Source organism: Pelobates fuscus, chromosome 8 (genome assembly GCF_036172605.1).
Source record: "Pelobates fuscus isolate aPelFus1 chromosome 8, aPelFus1.pri, whole genome shotgun sequence".
Classification (NCBI taxonomy): Eukaryota; Metazoa; Chordata; class Amphibia; order Anura; family Pelobatidae; genus Pelobates; species Pelobates fuscus.
The window spans coordinates 10,038,352-10,062,816 of NC_086324.1; the positions used below are offsets into that span (position 1 = coordinate 10,038,352).

Below are 24,465 nucleotides of genomic sequence, written 5' to 3' on the forward strand. Positions count from 1 at the left end.
TGGAGGTTTTCGACTTTTGTGGACTTATAGATGTTGACTTGTGGAATTGTATTTACCCATTTCAGATTTGCTTTTACTGTAAATATGATCTCGAGGATTTTCTATTAATTGCTTCAATTTTCAAATTGTTCCCCTCTTCTTATATTGGCTTGAATTTCAGCTCTTGGTCATTCTTTTACTATAATTTATATAATGTCTGAGGAAACCTTAGATCAGTCTTTAAAGAGTGATATTTAAGAAATCAACCCCATACTCCCACTATTTTCTTAGGATAGAATTTTACTTTTTATACATAGTATTTTTTTTCCTTTTGTATTTGTGCACGAATACATTCACAAACATATAGGCACACATAAACAGAGTGATGCACATATGCACATTCATGCACACACGCACACACACACCAACATAATATTTAGAGCACTAATACAACAGAATTTCTGTAAAATCTGAGCAAAAGCTTACTTGCATCCACTGAGTTCACCAAACTCATTTTCTGAAAGTGAAACATTAGGGAATTATCTCAGTCAGAATAAATTCTTACAGATATTTTGCAATGGGGCAGTTACTTTCAAAGAAGAATGAGTAGGACACACAATGGGCACATTACATAATAGTATCTTATATGTGCATTTCATAATGTTGTAAACCTGGTTAGACTGTGCAACCAAAACCTTTGATAAATTAAATACAAGTATATATGAAGAGAACGAAAGATCAATATGCATTTTCTGAGTTGTTAATTGTGTTTCCCAGAGGGGAATTATCGGCTGCACTTTTGAGCAATAAAAATATCGATAAACAGTAGGTGACACAAGTAGGGAAATTTTCAAGATTGTTCCTACTTAGCAAAGGCAAAATACTGTAAATCAATAGTTAAAAATAAGTATCGAGTGAAATATTGATCTGTTTCTGTACTTTCCAGCACCACACCAGGTTACATTCTCATACGACGCTGGGAATGGCCCCATCGAGGTTTCTGTACAGTCGGCCACAGCGTTGAATGATGATCACTGGCATTATGTAAAAGCAGAAAGGAATATTAAAGAGACAACTCTTGTGGTCGATGATCAGCCCAGGAAGAAAGTCCAGGGTCCACTTGATGGTCACTTCCGCCTACAACTTAACAGTCAGCTATATGTAGGTAAGGAGTTCTTTCTCAACATTGCGAAATGTAATCAATGAACAATATTTCAGTTTTAAGCATTTACTTTTTTATACAGTCATTAACTAAAAGATCAGTTTTATTAGATTAACAATAATGTGAGAATCTAACTTCTAAACAGTATTAAAACAAGTATATATCTATAAAATTGAATGATTTTATGAAACATAGAGAATACAACTCATTCACTCAAGCATAAACCAGTTTCAAAGCCTACAGAAATTATTATAAAATCACCAGCCTTTGGCAAAAATACAGGGGATTTAATTACCATATATGATAATATACTATGTAAGCCTGCCAAAACGTTTAATATTTTTGGATACATTTTTTAAAATGATTTAATATTTTTGGCTAAACTTTTAAAAATATATATTTTTTAAATATTTAAATATTTGATTTTTTTATATATTGATATATGTTTTATATACATGATATATTTCTTGGTATTTTCATTATTTGAAAAAATAAATAAAAATAAAAGCTCTTGCAAAAATATTAAATCAATTAAAAAGCTGATCCTACAATATCAAATCAAGGCCTTAGTTGGGACATCCATATTGCACAGGCTTTTTGCAGTGCAAGTTTAAATAGGGTGCTAGAAAGAGGATCCTGTGATGGTTGGTATATTACCCCAAATGATTTGATTCCGCATTTATTGAGTTTACACATATGAAAAGTTAAAGCGGTTATCGTGACCATGGCTTCCAAACACTGGACCTGAAAATCCATTGTGCTGGTACACAAAGATCAAATGATGCCCATATTAATTATGCTCTGGTTGGGAAATTAACTTCTCACCAGGGTTAGGAGCTGCCTTGGACTTATTATACTGATAGCAAGCAAAGTAACATATATACACATTGTTGGTAGAGAATTGGTTAATTAAGAGACATACAAGAGATAAAAACTGAAAGGCATATTACCTTTTTTTTTTCTTGCATTTAATAAAGGCATATTTGCAAATTTGAATACAAATTAAATTGAAAGTTGCCATTAGCAACTTGACATTGAAGAAACTCAATGTCAGTTTTGCTTTGGCCAGTTTATTCCAAGGTCAGTTCCCCACTGAGGTCAGCTGAAATTATTTAACTTGGCAAAACTACAAGCTGCTCATTTCAAAATGAATTCATCCATCAAGGGCACTTCAGGTACTCCTAATTTGTATAAAGTCTAATTAGATAACTACGTGTCCAGCCTCTCCCAGACTTCACCGCAAAGCTTTACATGCAAATACATTATTCTGCTTCCAAGCAACTCATTAATAAATAAAACTATGCAGTAGTGAATGTCAACATGTTTTAGGCTAAACATAATATAACACAGAATGTAGATATTCTCTTATAGAGGTTATATACAGAATAAAACATAGTCAGAAAAGAAGAGTAATCTTAATACTCTGCCAACTGAACTGTACTTTACAAATTCATTTTAAATCATTTTAGGTTAATATATTTGAAAAACATAAACTTGTCTCCATCTGACAGTACGGATACAGTATGCTTGGATACTTTTATGCTTTGAACATCTGTCTAATTGTCTAAGTGAATGGGGTATCTTGTAGAAGGGTTTTTCAAATCTTTAAGACATTTATTGTGAGCATGCAATGCCAGCAATGGGGCGTCCACAGATTAGTCGATTTGTATTACTAGATCGGATGGTGCGGAATTTCCACAATGCCCACAGGAAACCCAGAATACATAAAAATCTTTTATTAAAAATGTGATCCTATTTTACTTCCAAGCCAGAGTAAGTCCTGCTACCTAACCAATCTTAACCTTGCGTTTAGTTCCTGTATTTAGTATTATTAATAATGTATTCAATGCAATGGGTTGCAGTTCATGAAAACTGTTACCACTGATTTTTGCCTTACTGTTTGGGAACTTTTACTTTCATCAGAGAGTTCTTAAATTGCTTACAGATAGTACAGATATAATATTAATGTTAATAGGCCGTCAAGTGACCGGTACCAAAACATTATTTGCATTGATTTTTGCTTTGCTATCTGGTGCAAATGGATGAATGAATGAATTAATTAATTAATTAAATATATTATTTACTCAAAACATCGATTTCTTTATACTAAAGGGATATGAACATTAAAACCCCTGTCTGTAGAATACTCAGAGAACACAGCAGCTCATACTGAGGGAAGTGAGAGGGGGGAATTAACCAAGATCCCCAATATATTTTATAGTATATGGACATAGAGATATGGACATTACAACTTAACTGCTCTCTGTAGAATACTCAGAGAACACAGCAGCTCATACTGAGGGAAGTGAGAGGGGGGAATTAACCAAGATCCCCAATATATTTTATAGTATATGGACATAGAGATATGGACATTACAACTTAACTGCTCTCTGTAGAATACTCAGAGAACACAGCAGCTCATACTGAGGGAAGTGAGAGGGTGGAATTAACCAAGATCCCCAATATATTTTATAGTATATGGACATGGAGATATGGACATTACAACTTAACTGCTCTCTGTAGAATACTCAGAGAACACAGCATCTCTTACGGGCGGGGGGGAGGGAGATTAGAGGGGGTGCAATTAACCAAGATCCCCAATATATTTTACACTCTATGGACATAGAGATATGGACATTGCAATTTTAGACAGACAGTAATAGGTATTCATATATTTTAAAGTATGCCAAGACCGCTCTTTCACTCTGTTTGTGCCTTTTGTTAGATGATTGGTGTGTCATGCTGTGCTGAATGGAGTTGGTCTTGTAAACTGGCTATAATCAGGGAATATATGTGCTTAATCTCCACCGAGCATTTCATGACAAATAAATCTGTCCCTCATGCATAAAAGGAACATTGGGTCTGTTTGTTCTCATAGCATGCCCCTTTGCCTTTTGTGTGTGTTCACATTCATTTATTTGTTCAATTGCTATTTTTATCCCTATTGTAAAAAATATAAATGGCTGCATAATTTTCTGACCCTACAAATTAAAATAATAATAGAAAATCAATTTTCGACTTAGGACGTGAATGCAGATGTGCTGTATGTTACCTGTAAACAAAGTTAGCATAACCCTAGTGATGACTACATAAGCATTTCTCATTATGCTCATGTGACAGATGTTTCCCTGTGTGCGCTGTGATTTTCCTTTTAACACCCTTGTAGGTGTTGTTTCACTTGTGTTAGCTGACTGCGCAGGGAACATTTTTATTGAAGTTTTATAATTTGCCATTTCACTTGTGAGGTGAGGCTTGTTATTTTAACTTTAGCAAAACAAACAGCTGATCAATAACTAACAGTGCATACCGCCTGTTATTTGCTGCTAAAAGTTATCCACAAAAGAATACTGTGAATGTTTATCTCTAAATATTTCAAATAACTTGATGATCAGTAAGTAGTCTAGAACACCTGGAATTAAACCTTTTTATCCATCCCAGCATATACTAAGAGATGGAAAAAAATATTTTAATGTTCCTCTTAAATTCCTTTCTCCAATGCAAGTCTTCACCTGGAAGATAAATACATATTTCGAAAAGGGCTGAGAATTCACATATCTTATTTTCCACCCTCACTGTAAAGAATGTCAACCTAAATGGCGTTACCCCAGTATATCGCTTATATGTCCACACAATAAGCTCAGCTCATGTAGGTGCCCACATCCTCTAACTGGCTTCTTCCCAGAAACACCTGCTTATATGTATCAAAAACATGTATTCAGTTCTATCATTTCTAAGATTGTATTAACGTTTCCCTATGTCCTTCACTGGCCATCAATCCTGTTTAATTCCACTTGGATGACTACATTGTGAAATGATGAGAAGAAGTATTTTATGTCTCATATTTGTACATTTCTCTCGGCTGGAATAAGTGGATTTCTAGTGTTCGATGCTGGTGTTATTTATTCATTTTTCTGTCACCACAGGCTGAAGATACTGTTTTTGAACCTTTTTTAATCTTGCTTTTGAGGTCAAGTTGCAGTTTTTTTGTAAAGTCTTTAATTTCCTGGAGCTTTTCTTTTAAATATAATAGATGACAATATATACAGTAGAATCGGTTAATTGAAATTATCGCATGAAACAAATCAGTAAATGTAATGATGAAAAGGAAATATGATTTTTTTTAATGGTTAAAGATGCTGATCCTCTTCATCATAAGTAATAAGATACAATAATAATTTGTTTGTTTGTAGTTTAAAGGGAGACACAGGGTTCTATCATCAAATAATCAAATAAAAATAATTGAATTAACACACAGGGATTAGCTACTTAAAGCTCCTCTGTTCATGGAGAAAAATTTTGAACTTTCCATGGACGGCTTGTAAGATATCTTTGCATCAATAGTGTTTCTGGAGTAATTATTTTGTTGGAATGATATAATCTGTGATAGATGTTTTTTTATCTGTAACGGATACAAAACATTTCACCACTCTGATTTCAAGATGGCCCGTGACAATCTAAACATTTTATATTTTTGAGTGATAATTAAAGCTAAATTGTAGCTCAGTTAGCTAAATTGTTTTAATCATTAGGAATTTTAATTTAACTATTATAAACATACAGAGGAAAGCGTAAGAGCACACGCACAGACACATGCTTGGACACACCGACAAGCACTGACTCGGACATTTACAAATGGCTGAAAATTATATTATTCTAGAAATTCCTGCGTTTATCTCACATTTGTGTAGTTTGGGAAATATCTTTGTCAGTTCTATGTTATGGCATCACTTATATCATTTATAGTTGTTAACAAGCGCTATTTATCTTATAATGTAAGTTGATTAATACACGGGTTAGTAATGAAGCTTCTTTTACCGTGAACCTCATGTATACATTTGCCAATTTTCATTTTTAGAATGTAAAACATATTTTAGCTCAGTAAGAACCATTCATTTTCCCTTCCACTTATGTATAGAGGGATTGAGGGCCAGTAACTCTCCCTTCTGCTTTACCTTACAAGAGCTAATCTGGCTCAAAATAAGTCTGTTGTATTCTTGCAGCCTAGGCTCAAGGCATACAAGAGGACTTCTGTTCAGACTACAATGGACTTCAATGTTTTTTTATTCCACAGATAACTAAATAATTAGACATATTCTGTGTGGATATTTATGCCCATATTCAAACATGCTCTCATGCCTTCTTGTAAAAATAAAGATTCCTCTTGGATTATAATCTGGTGGTCAATAAATAGCCAACATGTATGGAAACTGGTGCATATCTTTAAAATTAGTTTTCATTTTTTTTGTCTATATACAATTGATACAAGCTAATATTAATATGTGTAAAGTACAGTAACATGTAATAGGCAGGTTATATTGCTCTACAGTTTAAATTGAGTTTACTGTCATTTGAATATTCTCTCTCATTATGTAGGCGGGACATCATCCAGACAACGGGGTTTTATAGGTTGCATGCGATCACTGAAGCTGAATGGACAAACATTTGATTTGGAAGAAAAGGCAAAAATGACTTCTGGGGTGAGACCAGGATGCCCCGGACACTGCAGCAGCTATGGCAGTTTGTGTCACAACAATGGGAAATGTGTGGAGAAACGTAATGGGTATACATGTGACTGCACTAACTCGGCATATGAAGGACCTTCCTGCAAGAAAGGTGATCAATGTTTTTTTCATATTGAATAGAAAAAGACAAATTTTATGTCTTTGATAAGTTGACTTTGAGTTAGTTATCTGTAGCCTTTTATATGGTTTCGACCTGCAAATGTCATTGTCTTGAGTCAGATATATTCAGGTGAACAGAAGCTTTTCGTCAATGCAGAAGATCTGCTGGGCAAGTAAATGTAGGCCGATTTCAGTCTGCTCAGTAACCTGGAAAATGGGTCTGTTTGGAGACTGGTTCATACAAAAATAACTATACGAAGGAGTAAAATTCGCCATAGAGTTTTTCATATCTAAATTCCATCAAACACAAGGCTGCAACATGTTTTGTACCAAGAATCAGAATATATTGTCTAGTCTGTAGCTATGATTAAAGATCACTTACATTTTTAGAGAAATATTTTCATATGAAGATGTTATTATAAAGATAGAATGTTAATGACCTCGAGAGCAGAATCATTAGGAAACTTGGAAATGTGGTTTGATGATAGAAAGAATAGGTTGGATCGTACATGGTTATTCATGGTGAGAATTGTCTGGCATTCAAAGTGAATTCTAAACTTAAAAATTCTCCGAGATCAGCTCAATTGTTTTACAATTCAAAATTCACTTTGGAATCCAAACAGTTCTCACTTTCATGGATAACTTTGTTAGTGAGTACAACACACATATCAGGTAAGTTCAAATAAACATGGAATACAATTAGCTATATGCAGAAACACATTTAAGAATCCAACTGTAGAAACAACAAAATAGCTTTTTTTATTACAGTGAAAACTATACCTTATAAAAAAAAATACAACTTTGGAGCTCTTCAGAGGCCTATTTACGTGCTTGTGTTTGTGTTGTTAATAAAAGTATTTTTCTTCTGTTATTTTTTTGTAGACGTTTCTGCCATGTTTGAAGCGGGGACATCAGTCACATACGTTTTCCAGGAGCCTTATCCTGTTTCTAAGAACACAAGTGCATCGTCTTCCGCCATATATGCAGATAATGCAATCTCTAAAGAACACATTGCGTTTAGCTTCCTAACGGGACATTCTCCAAGCCTTTTGCTCTACATAAGTTCATTCTATCAAGACTATATTGCTGTCCTACTCTGCAGAAATGGTACGTGTTCTAGTTTAGGTCTTACAATGCTAGATTGTTTTTCATCAAAGATCCGATACTGAAAGAATGTTGATATGTGTTATTATAGGATTGCATACAATTTAAGATTGAAAAGGAGACTACATGAAATAATATAACAATTATGCTTTCACTATAAATAAACTGGAAGGCATATGTAACCTCCAGCACTCCAGATGTTTTGGACTACACCTCCCATGATGCTTTGCCAGCATTATGGATGGCAGAGCATTATAGGGGATGTAGTCCACAACATCCGGAGTGTCAAATGTTGCCTACCCCTGCACTAGTTCATGTCTCTATTTCTATTTGTAACAAAAATAGGTTTCAGAGTGCCAAGGAGTCTTACCTATTCATTGTATTTAATATTTTATTTAACATACAAGATGTATCAAACTGACACAGAGGGGATTGGTAGGTAGACAGTGGTTTGAATAATGTGTGGATCCTTGAGACAGGAAAGTGAATGTGTCATGAGTGATAAAACATCAAGTTGTGATACAATTAGCTTTCACCAGCCCTACTAATATGGCTGTGTGGGCTCACAAATCGGTGTGAAATGTAAAAAGGTTTTTTGTTGTCTTGTGGTCTGTTAGCCAGTTGCAGTAACGACATGTTTTTCAATCATATGATTGTTTCCTGACAGTCAAACAGCAGAAGGATTAATACTAATAAAGTAATGATGTCATCTAGCGTTTGGCACACACATAAATATAAAATAGATTATTGTTTATTGCTGCCATAGATAATTGGAAAAAAGAACTAGCTTTGTGAGTGGCCCAGAATGTTCTATCGATAGCTGTAAGGAGGCTAGAAGTCACTTCACGTCACCTTGACAAGGGGCTTGAATGAAATGTTGCCAAATTAATATTTTTATGGGTGAAAAAATATCATAACATCAATAAAAATCTTTTTTTCTCCATTGACACATAATGTTCTAGCATTGTATCAGTTGTCATTGCTTACCTAGATTTCAGTAAGGCTTTTGACACTGTTCCACATAGAAGGCTTATCAATAAACTGCAATCTTTAAGTTTGGATTCCAATAATGTTGAATGAGTAAGGAGTGGCTGAGTGGCAGGCAACAGAGGGTTGTAGTCAACGCAGTATATTCAAAGCAAGTTCTCGTTACCAATGGGATACCTCAGGGATCTGTACTTGGAGCCATTATCGTTAATATTTGCATTAGTGATATTACAGAAGGTCTTGATGGTAAGGTATGTCTTTTTGCTGATGATACTAAAATTTGCAACAGGGTTGATGTTCCAGGAGGGATAAGCCAATTGGCAAATTATTTTGATAAATTAGAAAAATGGTCAGAGCTATGGCAACTAACATTTAATGTGGATAAGTGCAAGATAATGCATCTTGGTCATAAAAACCCAAGGGCAGAGTATAGAATATTTGATACCCTACTAACCTCAACATCTAAGGAAAGGGATTTAGGGGTAATTTTTTCAGATGACTTCAAGGTCGACAGACAATGTAATAGAGCAACAGGAAATGTTAGCAGAATGCTTGGTTGTATAGGGAGAGGTATTAGCAGTAGAAAGAGGGAAGTGCTCACGCCATTGTACAGAACACTGGTGAGACCTCACTTATTGTATGCAGTACTAGAGACCGTATCTTCTGAAGGATATTGATACCTTAGAGAGAGTTCAGAGAAGGGCTACTAAACTGGTTCATGGATTGCAGGATAAAACTTACCAGGAAAGGTTAAAGGATCTTAACATGTATAGCTTGGAGGAAAGACGAGACAGGGGGGATATGATAGAAACATTTAAATACATAAAGGGAATCAACACAATAAAGGAGGAGACCATATTTAAAAGAAGAAAAACTACCACAACAAGAGGACATAGTCTTACATTAGAAGGACAAAGGTTTAAAAATAATATCAGGAAGTATTACTTTACTGACAGGGTAGTGGATGCATGGAATAGCCTTTCAGCTGAAGTGGTAGAGGTTAACACAGTAAAGGAGTTTAAGCATGCGTGGGATAGGCATAAGGCTATCCTAACTATAGATAAGGCCAGGGACTAATGAAAGTATTTAGAAAATTGGGCAGACTAGATGGACCGAATGCTTCTTATCTGCCGTCACATTCTATGTTTCTATGTTAATGTATTTTGCCACAATAATTAAGAAAACCTGGATCCGAGTAAAGACAAAAATTGAGGTACAGTTTTTTTTTATCTGTATGGCTTTTTCAAAGATGTCAACAATCACGTTTCTCCACAGTACACAGTACCATGGTTTTCAGTTTCTTTCAAAACTTTAAGACCGATGGGGCTCTGGCATGGACGACATTTCCTGACTTTTTCCCCACCCCTTCTCACTTGTTTGTAGTAATTTATCTCATTTGATTTCGATTAATGTATTCTACAATACAAATAGTTTGCACTGTCATATCTTCTGCATTGTATACCTACAATGAGGGTAACCATTAATCTCCTAGCCAAGCCAATAACTAGCAACATCTCAACCTATGGTGAGCAAGGACTGGTAAGGGTAACTTAAAATGTGAGCTCTTTAAATCAGAACCAGGTCACTACAACACAACACAGACGTATGTGTTCCATTCACAGCTCATTGTATTGTTTCATTTAAACCTCTTAATGTCCAGTGATAGACATCACAATGTCATGGGATTTCCCTAAAGAGAACTCATGTTTATCAAGGCATTTATTATGCAGAATGCTCATCAGTAATCATGTTTTTCCACTCCCAAAAAATATATATCATATGATATATAATATGGGTGGGACCTGTACATTTTACTTACACATGTGCCTTAAGATGAATAATATCCAATATAATTTAGAAAGGCAATCAATACACCCACTTTCAGCTAAAGTGTGTCTGGATTTTCAATGTGATTTTGTTGTGTTTATCTTTTGATTGTGTTGTATTTCCTTGCCTTGGTGATCATTTTTTTTGGGTGGTGCTATATGTCCTGCACCATCTGTAAAATATGCACTCAATTCACCATGAGATTACGTACAGCTTTCTAATCAATATAAAATAATGAGAATTCTAGTACGTTAAGATAATCTGTTTTAAATACTTTATTTATTTGAATGGTTTAAGAACAGATTGTATTTAGTAAAAGTATTTTGTTACCGAACTGAATGCTAGTCTTTTCTGGATGATTGACAAATTGTCACTTTCCACTGTATATTTTAGTTCCTTCTCATTCTAACAGATGGACCGGGCTGGGGAAATAAATATGTTAATACAAATAATGCAACCTGATTCATATTTTTGCATTTTAGATTTGTTTTGATTAGTGCAAAATGATTTGTGTAGTTTTTGTATTTATTTATTTTTTTTATTTTGCAAATATGCTTTTTCCCCAAACTGTGGCTCATTTAAAATCTCCTGAAAGCTGCTGGAAAAATGTGTTCATTAGGGAACTTTTCATTTTTTTGTTTATAAATTTTGGCAGCCAGCTGAGGTTTTAGATCTTGGATATTTCTGTGTCTAAACAACCACACCGATTCATATCACAGGTGACTGAATTTCAGCTTCTGGAGCTAATTCTAGATAGTCTGATCTGTGGGGTTTTTTTTTGTGCAAGGCCAACTAAGATGAGTTTTCCTGTTTGGTTTGGTTTGCTCAGCTTCTACAATCTCCTATCTGTTGGAACTGATTGAAAATATTTTATTAAAAAAAATGTGGGAAATTATATTTCATGTTAATGTTTCCACAATTCCAAAATGCTATTTACTGGCCATTATATATATATATAAAAAAAATATTGGCATGCTTGAACGTTTAATTCAGAAACTGTTCGTCTGTCCATCTGTCTGTCTGTCTGTCTATCTGTCTGTCTGTTGATCAGTCGGTCTCCCTGTCTGCCTATTTGTTGATCAATAGGTCTGTCTGTCTCCCTGTCTGTCTATCTGTTGATCAATCGGTCTGTCTGTCTGTCTATCTGTTGATCAATCGGTCTGTCTGTCTGCCTATTTGTTGATCAATAGGTCTGTCTGTCTCCCTATCTGTCTATCTGTTGATCAATCGGTCTGTCTGTCTACCTATCTGTCTATCTATTGATCAATCGGTCTCTCTGTCTATGTCTATCTCTGTTGACATAGACAGACAGACTGATTAATCTGTTGACTATTAATGAGTCAAAGGGAGATAGGAGGGTTTCACAGGTTTTGTAAAATGAACTGTAATACCGGATTATTTAATGGCTTTTCAGAGCACAGAGTCAGAGAATCAAAGCAAAAGCGTAAGAGAGATATTTGTCATTGTTGGAATAGGTTCGGACAGACACAGCATGCTTCCTTTCAGCTGAAATTTGACAAAGTCAACAGTGACTCAGAGGACTTAGTGGACTGTGTTAAATGAGTTAAACAGTTTAGCTGGGAAGTTAGTTCTCTGTCAGCAGTGAAGCTGTGGCCACACATGTAATTTAGTTAATGTAAGAAGTCATTTGTGACAATGTATACTTTTTTGGGTTGGAGTTAAAAGGCACTGGATGAACACACAATCTGCTATTTTATAACAGCAGCTGCTGCTCTAACGAAGAAATTTACCAAATAAAAGTCCCTTGAGGGATAGTGCTAATTAAGAAGCAGGTTTGCTACCCAGCTGTTCAGAACAGAGCGAGCTAGTTCATTTTTAAACGTTTGAGTTGTGGCGTGGAGTAGAGCATTCTTAGGACACACAGACTGGCAGCGAATAGTACGGAACGAGGGCCAATGGGTATGGCTCAGTTTCATATCATAAAAATTGAATTCAGGAATATTTCCTTCTAAAAAGCTGCAAAGCACGTCATAAGCAAAATACTTCCAAATCACATTGTGTGCTTTGTAGAGTTAATGCTATTTGCCAGTAGTTAACGTTACATGTTTAATTAAGGTCTACCTTAATTATTCTCCTTTCAGTTTGTTAAAATTCCATTTTCTAAGAGAGTGATTTTAATACATTTGAATAACATTCTTAATCATTTAAAGTGGTTCTCTGTCCAAATTATCATTGCCTTAGATTATTCCATAAATTTCCGACTGTGTTTTTCCAGGTTTAACAAAAGGCGAGCGTTTAAAGCGAAACAGCAGCAAAGTCAGAATTTGTTAAATATGTGTCTTCTTCATGTTGTATACACAATATAGAATTATTCTGCTGTCACTATTTTGTCACCATAAACAGGTCAAATGCAATCAAATGTAGCATATTAGTCATTTGTAATTATTAGGAATAATATGATTAGTTTCATTCTACGTTTTAAAACATGGTAACAGGTAACTTCATTTAGAAGTTACATTTAGTGTCGAGCAGCTGATAGATCTAAATTTATATTGATTTAAAATGATCTCTTAAGCGCATTTTATATATATATTGACATTTTAGTAACTTCACTTAACTCTGTGTATTGGACAGCTGACAAAGGGTTATTAGCGTCCGGCCCTTGGTATATGGAAGATGAAAGACACGAGTATCATGGAGGCATTGAAGCCCCATCGATTGATTTGAAACCATTTTGTTCTTGACCCCAGGTGGTGGAACTCTACATGTCTTATTTGCAACTTAGAGTAATAATCTTACAGTATTTATTTGTCATCACTGTATTGTATTCATATAAAACATTTCATATAAATTTAACAGAATAAGTGGAGTACGGTCGTGTGGGGTAGGGTGCAGTGAGACAGTGTCATTGTATAGCCATGAATTGGGCAATTTGTTTGTAGCCATCTCATGGGCCAATTGTATCAAGCCCTCCCTTCACTGTATTTAATTAGTGTATATCATGCTTAGATGGAGACTGTTACTAGCAGGAAACTCAGGACAGGAATTCATCTTCTTGTGACCTTAGCCTTCCAATGCTGGGTTAGCTTATTGACTGATTGTTTTTAGTCAATGAGCTAAGCACTACAATACTCTCTTTTGGGCTGTAGTAGAGACAGGGAGCAATGCCTTGCAGACTGCATGGTGTAGAGGCAATGGTGCTTGGTGTATTCGTTTAAGATTTATTTTGGTTAAGTCTTATCTTGCAGTATTGATACACTAAAAAATTCAACCAGGTTATTGGACACGTCTCATGTGTTTGCTGACTCCAGACTAACACGAACAGGGTTATTTTCTAAAGGAAGAACTCAAGGTGAATTCACAGTGAATTTCAAATTTAAGGCCAGAATAGCCAAACTCAAAGCATAGCTGAATTAGAGAATTTTTCCAGTTAGATTATTTTGATCTCAAACTTGAAATTAACTTTGAATTCACCTTGAATTCTCACCTTATGAATAACCCTATCAGTTTCAAAAGTTAACCTGACACGAGAAGGGTCTCATCATATTCCCAATATTTACTGCATGTTGCTCGTATGAACAAGCACACAATCCTCCTCTAGAATCTGAGTATGCCTCTTTTTTCTTTCCCATAATACTTGGCTTGTCACTCAAACTCCATGACTTAAAGGCATCTAGATATGTTTATTTGTTTAATAAGTTGGGATTTGAACTCCTCCTCAGGTAATTACATTAGTTAGGGAGTTATTATCACAATAACATTTGGTTTTACTTACTTATAAATGTAAAGAAAAAAGCATTGAATTGTGCAAGTTGATTATTTAAATTCTTAGCATCGTTTAATTGGCCTCAATGAAGAGATTTAAACTCCTATGGGCTAAATGGTCATGTTATAAAAATAATGATATTGTGTCTGTATAATTTCAGAACCTATGTATAATGCACCATGACTGATAAGTCCCCTTCGGTTATACCGTGCTCTGCACAGCAAGAATACAGTCAGACGTTCTTATAGGTCAGGTTTATATTATCAGTGTTCCTCAAACAAAAATGGTTAAAGCAACTTTGAACATCGATCTAATTTAGAGAGAAAGTAGCAACTGCATGTGATGTTTGACACCATTAATATGTGAGTGACACGGGCTATTGTGAATGGGAATGTAAGATATTTTCATTAATGTCCTTTCTTATTGCTGTGTGACCTCTGAGAAATCTACATTAAGCTCCACTTGTCACAATTACCTGTATATAATGTGCAATAAAATAAGCACAAGGAGTGTATGCTGTTAATAAGGATGTTAATTTGCAGGTGTATTAAATAACAGTCTTCACTCCCCTAAATTCTGCGATGGAAAAAGACAGCATGTATAGAATATTATAATATGGATTTGTTTACATTGAACACATTAATTGCTGCATTAGTAACAAAAATACTACTAGCAATAATAGTGCTCTGGTCTCACGTTTGACTTGGTTAAGTAATACTCTACCTTTTGAAATGTTGAGGTTGTAGGACAGGGGTAGGCAACATTTTAGTAACACTTTGCCTAATCATGATCTTGAAGTCCCTTGGTGTGCCGGTCCTATTTTATTCCATTGCTGTATTCTGCTTGTGTTATGTATGGGAGCTGCAGTTGCTTTGTAGTATTGTATTTGGGCGCATGTGGGCTGTTATTTATGTTTATGAGTAGTTTGTGGTATTGTGTATGAATGCTGGCTACTTGAGAAATTGTGTGTGTTGATGATATGATACATTGCGTATATGTGTGGGGCTGCTTGTGAGATATGTGGATTGTCAGCGGTGTTGTGTTTCTGGGTACTCTGTGTGTGTGTGTGTGTGTGTGTGTGTGGGCTGTTTGTATTATTTGTATGAGGTGAAGACTTCTGCAGCTCTCTATTATAACATATAGCAGAAGTAGGGCAGCTTCTTTGTACACTGGGGACCAAGCTGACCACGTACCTGTCAAGAGCAAGATCTGCAATAGCTTCTGTGGGGTACTCCAGTGTGAATTCCTGTTCACAAGTGCTGGGAGGAAGTGATCTGAGATCACTTCCTCTAAGTGCTGCAATGCATTAATTGAGAACTGTCCCTCACCGTCTGCAATCACTGCTCGGTTTGCACTAGCAGATATATGAAGTCACACTGGGCTCTGGCACACTTAAGTGCCATTCAAAGGCAACTCGAGTGCCATGCATGGCATATGTGCCATATTTTGCTGACCCCTGATGTAGGATATAGTGTTGCTTTAAAGCATAATCATCTGAGCAAAATATAGACTAATAAGGTATCTATTGCACACCTTCCTGTGCTTTGTATAACATTTGGCTTAATGGGGAGTCGGACTGAAGAATGAGGGTGGATTGGGGCATAAATAGCAGAATATAATGAGAAGAGTATTTAAGACATGAACCTGGCTAAATAGGTTAAGGAAACATAGAGATATGAATTGGGTATATGCGTGAGGATGGGACAAGATGTATGTACTGTATGTTCCTTTGAATTACACTTAGCACAGTATGTATCGAGCGCTATTATTTGGCATTGCTAGCTCTCAGAATAAAATCTACTTTTCACTTGTTTGTAAGGCTTAACAAGAATGCTGGGGCCACAGCTGGCAAGTCTCTGAATTCATTAGTTTCTCTTAGTGATTTCCAAGCTGCAAAATAAAGAATTAACTGTGTTATCATTAATTGACCACCGTTTAATCTCCTGTTTATTGAAAACCCCAGACTGGAGTGAGTCGCTGCTGCTTCTTCATGCTTCATATATCAGACAAAAGGGAAGGGATAATCTATTGATATATTTTATGGAGAGCACAGGGTGGCTGTCTTTCTAGATAATATCACTAGCGGTATACGCCTTCTACTTCCATGGAAGTTATGTTTTATGACACACACAGCACAGCAAGAGATAATTATTCTTTTCTTGTGATCTAACAATGCTCAGTACAAGCCTAAACTCATCATTCGCAATGTGTCTTGACATGGATTGAACCAGATTTGGCTATAACTCGTTGAGTGCCAGAGAACTTGTCTATGCAGCAAATACTTATCTTTATGAGTTTGCATCCTTTAGAGTACACACAGCTTACAAAAAAACACTGCAGGCCTACAGGCTTGACGGATTCTGTTGGACATAGTGACAACATGTTTTGCGGATACCGTGCCAGTCAGTCAGGAGCGGGTTATAGTTGCACTAATTTGCAAGTTGCTACAATTATAAGTACCTGTGAAGTGACTCAAAGACAGGGGATATCCTTTCATCATCTTATCATGGACCATATGTTGTTATGGTGCCTGCTGTGTTTGTCAACACTTTGCGTAAAGTACACAAAACAGAGATATAACTCCCTGATTCTTTTTAGTAATAGTTGTATGTAAATTCCCTTTCCGAATTGTATATAATTCGCAGTCTTTTTTTAGTTTGTTTGATGTGAAAAGAGAATTCAATAATAAATGCACCTCAGTAATTTCATATTTAAATTTAAAATGACCTGATCTGCCTCAGATTTAAAAAATAATTAGCAACTTCAGTGTTCATTGCACCAGGCGCCTAATTACTTGAAAAACAAGTTACATTTGTTGCATAACAAAACACTTGGTCCATAGCTAGCACTTTATTTCCAGTTGGATTTGCAGTTAATTTTCTCACCCAGTAACCTCAAATGCCAAATAAAGAGATAGAAATGCAAGGGTGATATGTTCCAGTGCTAGTATGGAACATATAGCTCCCAGAGGAAGCCTACGAGCGTTCTGATTAATAACTGAAACGTCTATTTTTACTCTGTTTATATGAACTCTTGTAGGGACTGAATTAATATGATAGTAGTCATTATAGCCAAACACGGAGTCTTAGTGGGCAGACTCAATATGTAGTAGTAAGTAGCACAGATAATGTGCTCAGTGCAGATCTATTCAATACACCGTCGTTCTGGAATAGACATTATAATTGAGGGTGAGACTTGATGTCCTGCCCTTTCCTACCTTCTCCTTGATCTATAACCATGGGACATGTTTGTCCTAGTAATGCATTACATTAGTGAATTGCTTCTAAATATTATCAGTAAACCATAGCAAATATGTTATCACTGTATGATAACCAAACATTGACACCTTGTGTAACATCCATTGTATCCATCCTTTTTTATAAAAAGTAAACAATGTATCATTCCAGCGTGTGTCATGGCTGAACAATGTGCCCATACCTTTTCATCCCTTTCACCGATCTCCTCGTGGAAGTTTTCTAGCCATGGAAAATATATTGTGGCGTAATTTTGAGTATTCATAGTGAATGTCTTATAGTAATTGGTACATGGTTTCAATGTAAGGAGCCAATTTGCAGAGCAGAAAATAAACATTAATTAGACGTTAGTGGGTTTAAACTTCCAATTCCTCTAGGAGCTAGCGCAGCAGTTAGATGTGTGTGTAATGGGAAATGTGTTTGCTCCCAAGAGTCCTATTGTGCTTGTTTGTTTGGCTACTCATATTGCTATTCAATATATATATGTGTATTTATTATATAATACTTAATTCTGAGTATCCTGTAATGACATTACAAGAAAACTATGGTCATGAAAACTAAAATCAACTCCAGAGAGGTAACTAATACTGAGCATATTTTGTAATAATAATAATAATAATAATGATAATAAATCATAACAACACAAAATACAACACCGTTCAATGATTATATATGTGTATGTTTAAATATCGGGCAAAACACGTTTATTTAAATTGAATACCCCTTTATTATTATTATTATTATTATTATTGCAATTTATATAGCGCCAACAGATTCCGTAGCGCTTTACAATATTATGAGACGGGATTTAACTATAAATAGGACAATTACAAATAAACTTACAGGAACAATAGGTTGAAGAGGACCCTGCTCGATCGAGCTTACATTCTATAGGAGGTGGGGTGTAAAACACATTAGGACAGGAATTTGCAATCAAATAAGGTGGACTGCCCTTTAGGAGAGGGCAAGAGACAGGTATGTGAGGTATTGGTTAGTCTTGGAGGCCATAAGCTTTCCTAAAGAGATGGGTTTTAAGGCTCTTCTTAAAAGATGCAAGACTAGGGGAGAGTCTGATGGCGGTAGGCAGGCTATTCCATAGGAAGGGAGCCGACCGCGAGAAGTCCTGCAAGCGGGAGTTGGCCGTACGAGTGCGGACAACGGACAGGAGGTGGTCACGGGCAGAGCGGAGAGACCGAGAAGGGACATACCTATGGATCTGTGAGGAGATATAAGAGGGGCTAGAGTTGTTCAGTGCTTTATAGGTGTGAGTTAATACCTTGAATTGACTCCTATAGCATACAGGAAGCCAATGTAAGGACTGGCAGAGGGGTGAGGTGTGAGAGAAACGACTAAAGAGGAAAATCAGTCTAGCAGCAGCGTTCATTACGGACTGTAGGGGTGCAGTACGGCTTTTGGGAAGACCAATCAGGAGAGGGTTACAGTAATCCATGCGGGAAATTACTAGAGCATGGACAAGCTCCTTGGTAGTATCTGGTGCAAGAAAGGGGCGGATGCGGGCTATGTTTTTAAGATGGAATCTACAGGATTTGGCAACATGCTGGATGTGAGGCTCAAAGGTGAGACCAGAGTCAAGTATGACGCCAAGACAGCGCGCTTGCAAGGATGGACTGATGTTGGTACCACAAACTTGAAGGGAGAGCGAAAGAGGAGGATCAGTATTAGGAGGAGGAAAGACAAGGAGCTCAGTTTTTGAGAGATTGAGTTTCAGAAAGTGGGAGGACATCCAGTCAGAGATGGAAGAAAGGCAAGCAGTGACACGTTGCAGGACGGCAGGGGAGAGGTCCGGGGAGGAGAGATATAGCTGGGTGTCATCAGCGTACAGGTGGTAGTGGAATCCAAAAGAGGTAATAAGTTTGCCAAGAGAGGCAGTATAAAGAGAAAATAGAAGGGGACCAAGGACGGAGCCTTGGGGGACTCCAACCGAGACAGGGCGAGAGGAGGAGGTATCATTAGAAAAGGAGACACTGAATAAGCGTTGGGAGAGATAAGAGGAAAACCACGAGAGGACAGAGTCACAGAGACCAAGCGATTGAAGAGTTTGAAGAAGGAGAGCATGATCAATGGTGTCAAAGGCCGCTGAGAGGTCAAGAAGAATTAGTATGGAGTAGTGGCCTTTGGATTTTGGATTAGGTCGTTAGTGACTTTGATAAGGGCAGTCTCTGTAGAGTGGAGAGGGCGGAAGCCAGATTGAAGGGGGTCAAGGAGAGAGTTGGAATTGAGGAAATGAGACACACGGGTAGAAGCTTTGAGGAAAAAGGGAGCAGGGATATGGGACGGTAGTTAGAGAGGGTGGATGGGTCGAGGGATGTTTTTTTTTAGTATAGGTTCTACAGTGGCATGTTTAAGGTCAGCAGGGACGATGCCAGAAGAGAGCGAGCAGTTGAAGATGTGTGTTAGAGAAGGCACGAGACAAGTGGAGAGAGATCTGATAAGGTGAGATGGGACAGGATCGAGCGGGCAAGTGGTGGGGCGAGAGGAGCAAAGAAGAGCAGCCACCTCTTGGTCAGTAGCTGGGGAGAATGTCTGAAGGGTAGGAAAGGCATGATCTATGTGTGATTGAGAAACAGAAAGGCAAGGAGGGGAGAATTCTTTCCTTAGCTGTTCAATCTTGTCAGTGAAGTAACATGCAAAGTTATCCGAAGTAAGGTTAGTTTTGGGGTGGCCACAGCAGAGCGAAGAAGAGAATTAAAGGTGTCAAAGAGACGCCTGGGGTTGCGGGAACATGAACTAATGAGAGAGGAAAAATAGGACTGTTTGGCAAGGGCAAGGGCTGCACTGTATGAACACAATATGAATCTATAATGGAGAAAGTCTGATTGGGTACGAGACTTCCTCCAGGAGCGTTCAGCACAACGGGAGCATCTTTGCAGGTAGCGCGTTGATTTAGTATGCCATGGTTGGGGGCGGGTCCTCCTCGAGGTGCTTGTTTGGAGTGGCGCTGCAGTGTTCAAGGCAGATGTAAGAGTAGAGTTATATATGGAGATGGCCAGTGAAGGACAGGAGAGGGAAGGGATGGACAGCAGTTGTGAATCAATGTCAGCTGACAACTGTTGGAGATCAAGAGAATTAAGGTCCCTCCTGAGCTGAGGGGGGTTAGGCTGAGGTTGTTGGGTGAGGGGGTATGCAAGAGCAAATGATAAGAGGTGGTGATCAGAGAGTGGATATGGAGTGTTGCAGATATTAGTTACTTTAAAACTCAGTCATTAAAGTGGAGCATTCTAGTTCATTGTAGTTCACTTCTCTAGGCATGGCTTGGGATATCATGACTGCTCCAAAAGTTGTATCCGAGAACTAAAGCAGTGTAGATAAATATCCCGTACATAAATAGAAAGACACTATACAAGTAGAATGTAGCTTAATAAATGCTCCAGATAACGTCATATAACCATAGCATCTTCAAACAATCACATAAAAGGATGCACTCAGATAAGCTTAGGTTTAAGGAGGGGTTTAAGGTTGAGGTGGTATTTTTCAGTAGCTGGGTTTTATAGCTAGGGTAGAGTCAGAATTCAAGGATCTTTGTCTGGTTGAGGATCCTTGAAGTTGATGTACACCTCACTTTAGAGGCATGTTCCCCTAATCCTAAACTGGGTGAATACACATATATCGCGCATTGAATACAGTGTAGTAGGTGTGGAAAAAGTGAATACACATATATCACGCATTAAATACGGTGTAGTAGGTGTGAAAAAAGTGAATACACATATATAACACATTGAATATGGGTGTAGAAGGTGTGAAAAAAGTGAATACACATATATCACTCATTGAATACGGTGTAATAGGTGTGGAAAAAGTGAATACACATATATCACTCATTGAATACGGTGTAGTAGGTGTGGAAAAAGTGAATACACATATATCACTCATTGAATACGGTGTAATAGGTGTGGAAAATGTGAATACACATATATCATGCATTGAATACTGTGTAGTAGGTGTGAAAGCGTGAATACACATATATTATGCATTGGATACTGTGTAGTAGGTGTGAAAGCGTGAATACACATATATCACGCATTGAATATGGTGTAGTAGGTGTGAAAGCGTGAATACACATATTTCACCCATTGAATACGGTGTAGTAGGTGTGAAAGCGTGAATACACATATATTATGCATTGAATACTGTGTAGAAGGTGTGAAAGCGTGAATACACATATATCACTCATTGAATACGGTGTAGTAGGTGTGAAAGCGTGAATACACATATATTATGCATTGAATACTGTGTAGTAGGTGTGAAAGCATGAATACACATATATTATGCATTGGATACGGAGTAGTAGGTGTGAAAGCGTTAATACACATATATCACACATTGAATACTGTGTAGTAGGTGTGAAAGCGTGAATACACATATAACACGCATTGAATACTGTGTAGTAGGTGTGAAAGCGTGAATACACATATATCATGCATTGAATACGGTGTAGTAGGTGTGAAAGCGTAAATACACATATATTATGCATTGGATACAGAGTAGTAAGGGTAGAAGGTGTAGCATGGAGGTGCATAATTCTCCTCACTAACTATTTCAGTATTAAAGTACTATCTTCCAGTAAAATAGTTAACCTCAGGAATGTGTTTTTACAATGATCCTGGCAATGAAATGAAATGATAACTACAGTTCTTGATAACAACACAAATATCTGAAATAAGATGTAAGTTTAATGTACAGCTTGTAAAACAGCTAAAAACCCTACACAAACTGTTTCATCGCCCCAGAGTTATTTTTGCATCACTGCTCTGATAGAATAATCAGATGAACTGAGGTGCTATAGCACATTGGGAATAATTGTGATATTCCCAGAATTGTTAGCAGGAATTAGACTTTGAAAGTCTCATTGCTTTGCTCAGATTAGTAAAGGAGTCAAGTGTTGATTGCCTCCATGGAGATTCTTGGTTTGTTTTTCCAAGTATGTAAAATAGACAAAACATCCTGTTAAACTCTTTAAAAGAAATTATAATTTTTCGAGTGAAGCATGCTTAGATTGTAAATTCATTCCTATTTTTTTTTTACTTTTCCTTTGAGGCAGGTTTATTAGATTCACTGCTGTGTTTCCTGAACATAGTCTTCTCCCATCTTTTGATGGACAGCATATTGACTTGTAGCTTGTTGCCTTCATAACTTTAGCAGGGAACTCATTTATTGTTTTTCTTCTACAGCATATGAATTCTACAAGTCAGTTCTTCGAATGTACTGTCCAGCATCTTAATAACGTAATATATGTTCAGAGAAATATCGTGGATATCCAGCAACCCTGCCTGCGTGTTCTGCTAACAATGGGGGGAGGGGGGCAGAATTATTTTGTTTCCAAGTATTAAAGATTTTACATAAATTGTTTTTGAAAAAGAAAAAAATACTTGCGTACAACATTTTATTATTGACAGGACCATACAGTAACTACAGTAATTATGATAAATAGCTTTCTATTTCTCTCAGCCAACAAAAGAGATTTTCTCAAATACTTGTGAATAATAATTTTTATATCTAACAAGTCCAGGTACTGCACTCACACCAAGCTAATAGTGATGTTGTTTGAATTAAAGGTTATAATTTTTATTATCTATTGGCAAAGAATTTTACAAAAAACGCAAGAACATTTTTAAAAAATCCCTTTCAATGGATTCTGCAGCAAAACCGAAAAAAAAATACTTTTTTTTTTTTTAGTTATTTTCTTTTATGAATCTTTTGATTTACTGCTTCCTGTGCGAAATCAAGCAAACAGTGAATTTGGACTTTCCATTTCTACATGTTTCAAACCATCAATAGGGCAAAATTCACGCATTAATGTTTTATAGATTTTTGTTTCCAAAAAATCCATGTATGTAATCAACTGTGATTGGTAGTTTAGTTGATGATCAATTTCCTAGTCTTCTATTTCCCACTCAATAAATATCCCCTGAGGAGCAGAATGCTGCTGAAACAACATGATTTCATATTCTTAACCTGTTTGATAGAGACCATATTATATACATGACGATAGGTGAGCATCCCATTCTTTAGTTATTATCTCATTTAAACCATTGTTCAGCTGTTATGGAAAATAAAAGCAAATTAATTATGCAATTGATTCTCCCTTGTGTCAGTGGGGTGTGAGATAGGGATTAGTGTTCCAGCAACAAGTTTATTTTGGTCAGTTGTCTGGAACCTGATCATGATGAGCCTGTCCCAATCATTGTGGACTCACTGAATTAGCATGGTGACCAAATTATGGATCCTAACACAGGGGTGAATGATACTGTAGGTTTTTGCTAAATAAATTTTTAGGCACAAAAAAACAAAATAAAGTGGAGCACTAAAGACTTAGCTGACTTACCTCTCCATTGATTGGGGTTTATAGTCCCATGTAAGGAGTAAAACATAAAAATAACCTAAAAAATAGTATATACTGTAGTGACAGAAAATAAATTGGTGAGCTATTACCCTCACGTTTGATGGAGCCTGAATGGATTGGCTTTGATCTTACAAGCCTTTAGGGTATCACATCCCCTTTCTTCTCAGATCCCACAACTACTGCTCTAGATCTTGTTTCTTAGTTTTAGGTCAACATATTTCATTCCTTTCATATAAGAATTTATCTTTATGGCCTTCTCTCTCTCAAAAAACAAACAAACCATGTACTGCTGTTAACTTTCCTTTGTAAACCAATTTTATCAATATTTAGTCCACAAAGACACAGTTACCCTTCCTAAAGCCACACTTCCCTTCCTCTTTTCTTCAATGTTGTATTCCCACTTTACTGTTGAAGAGGGTTTGTAAAGATCTTGATAAAGACCA

The 24,465-nt window shown here is 36.6% G+C and overlaps 1 protein-coding gene across 1 annotated transcript in view; it reads left to right on the plus strand.

Moving 5' to 3' along the window:
* CNTNAP5 (contactin associated protein family member 5) overlaps positions 1-24,465 on the plus strand; it is a 355,606-nt gene that overhangs the window by 303,741 nt on the left and 27,400 nt on the right. Inside the window, exons 17-19 of the mRNA XM_063429233.1 lie at positions 926-1,144; positions 6,515-6,754; positions 7,645-7,869. Coding sequence (XP_063285303.1) covers positions 926-1,144; positions 6,515-6,754; positions 7,645-7,869 — 684 coding nt within the window. The remainder of the gene's footprint in view (positions 1-925; positions 1,145-6,514; positions 6,755-7,644; positions 7,870-24,465) is intronic.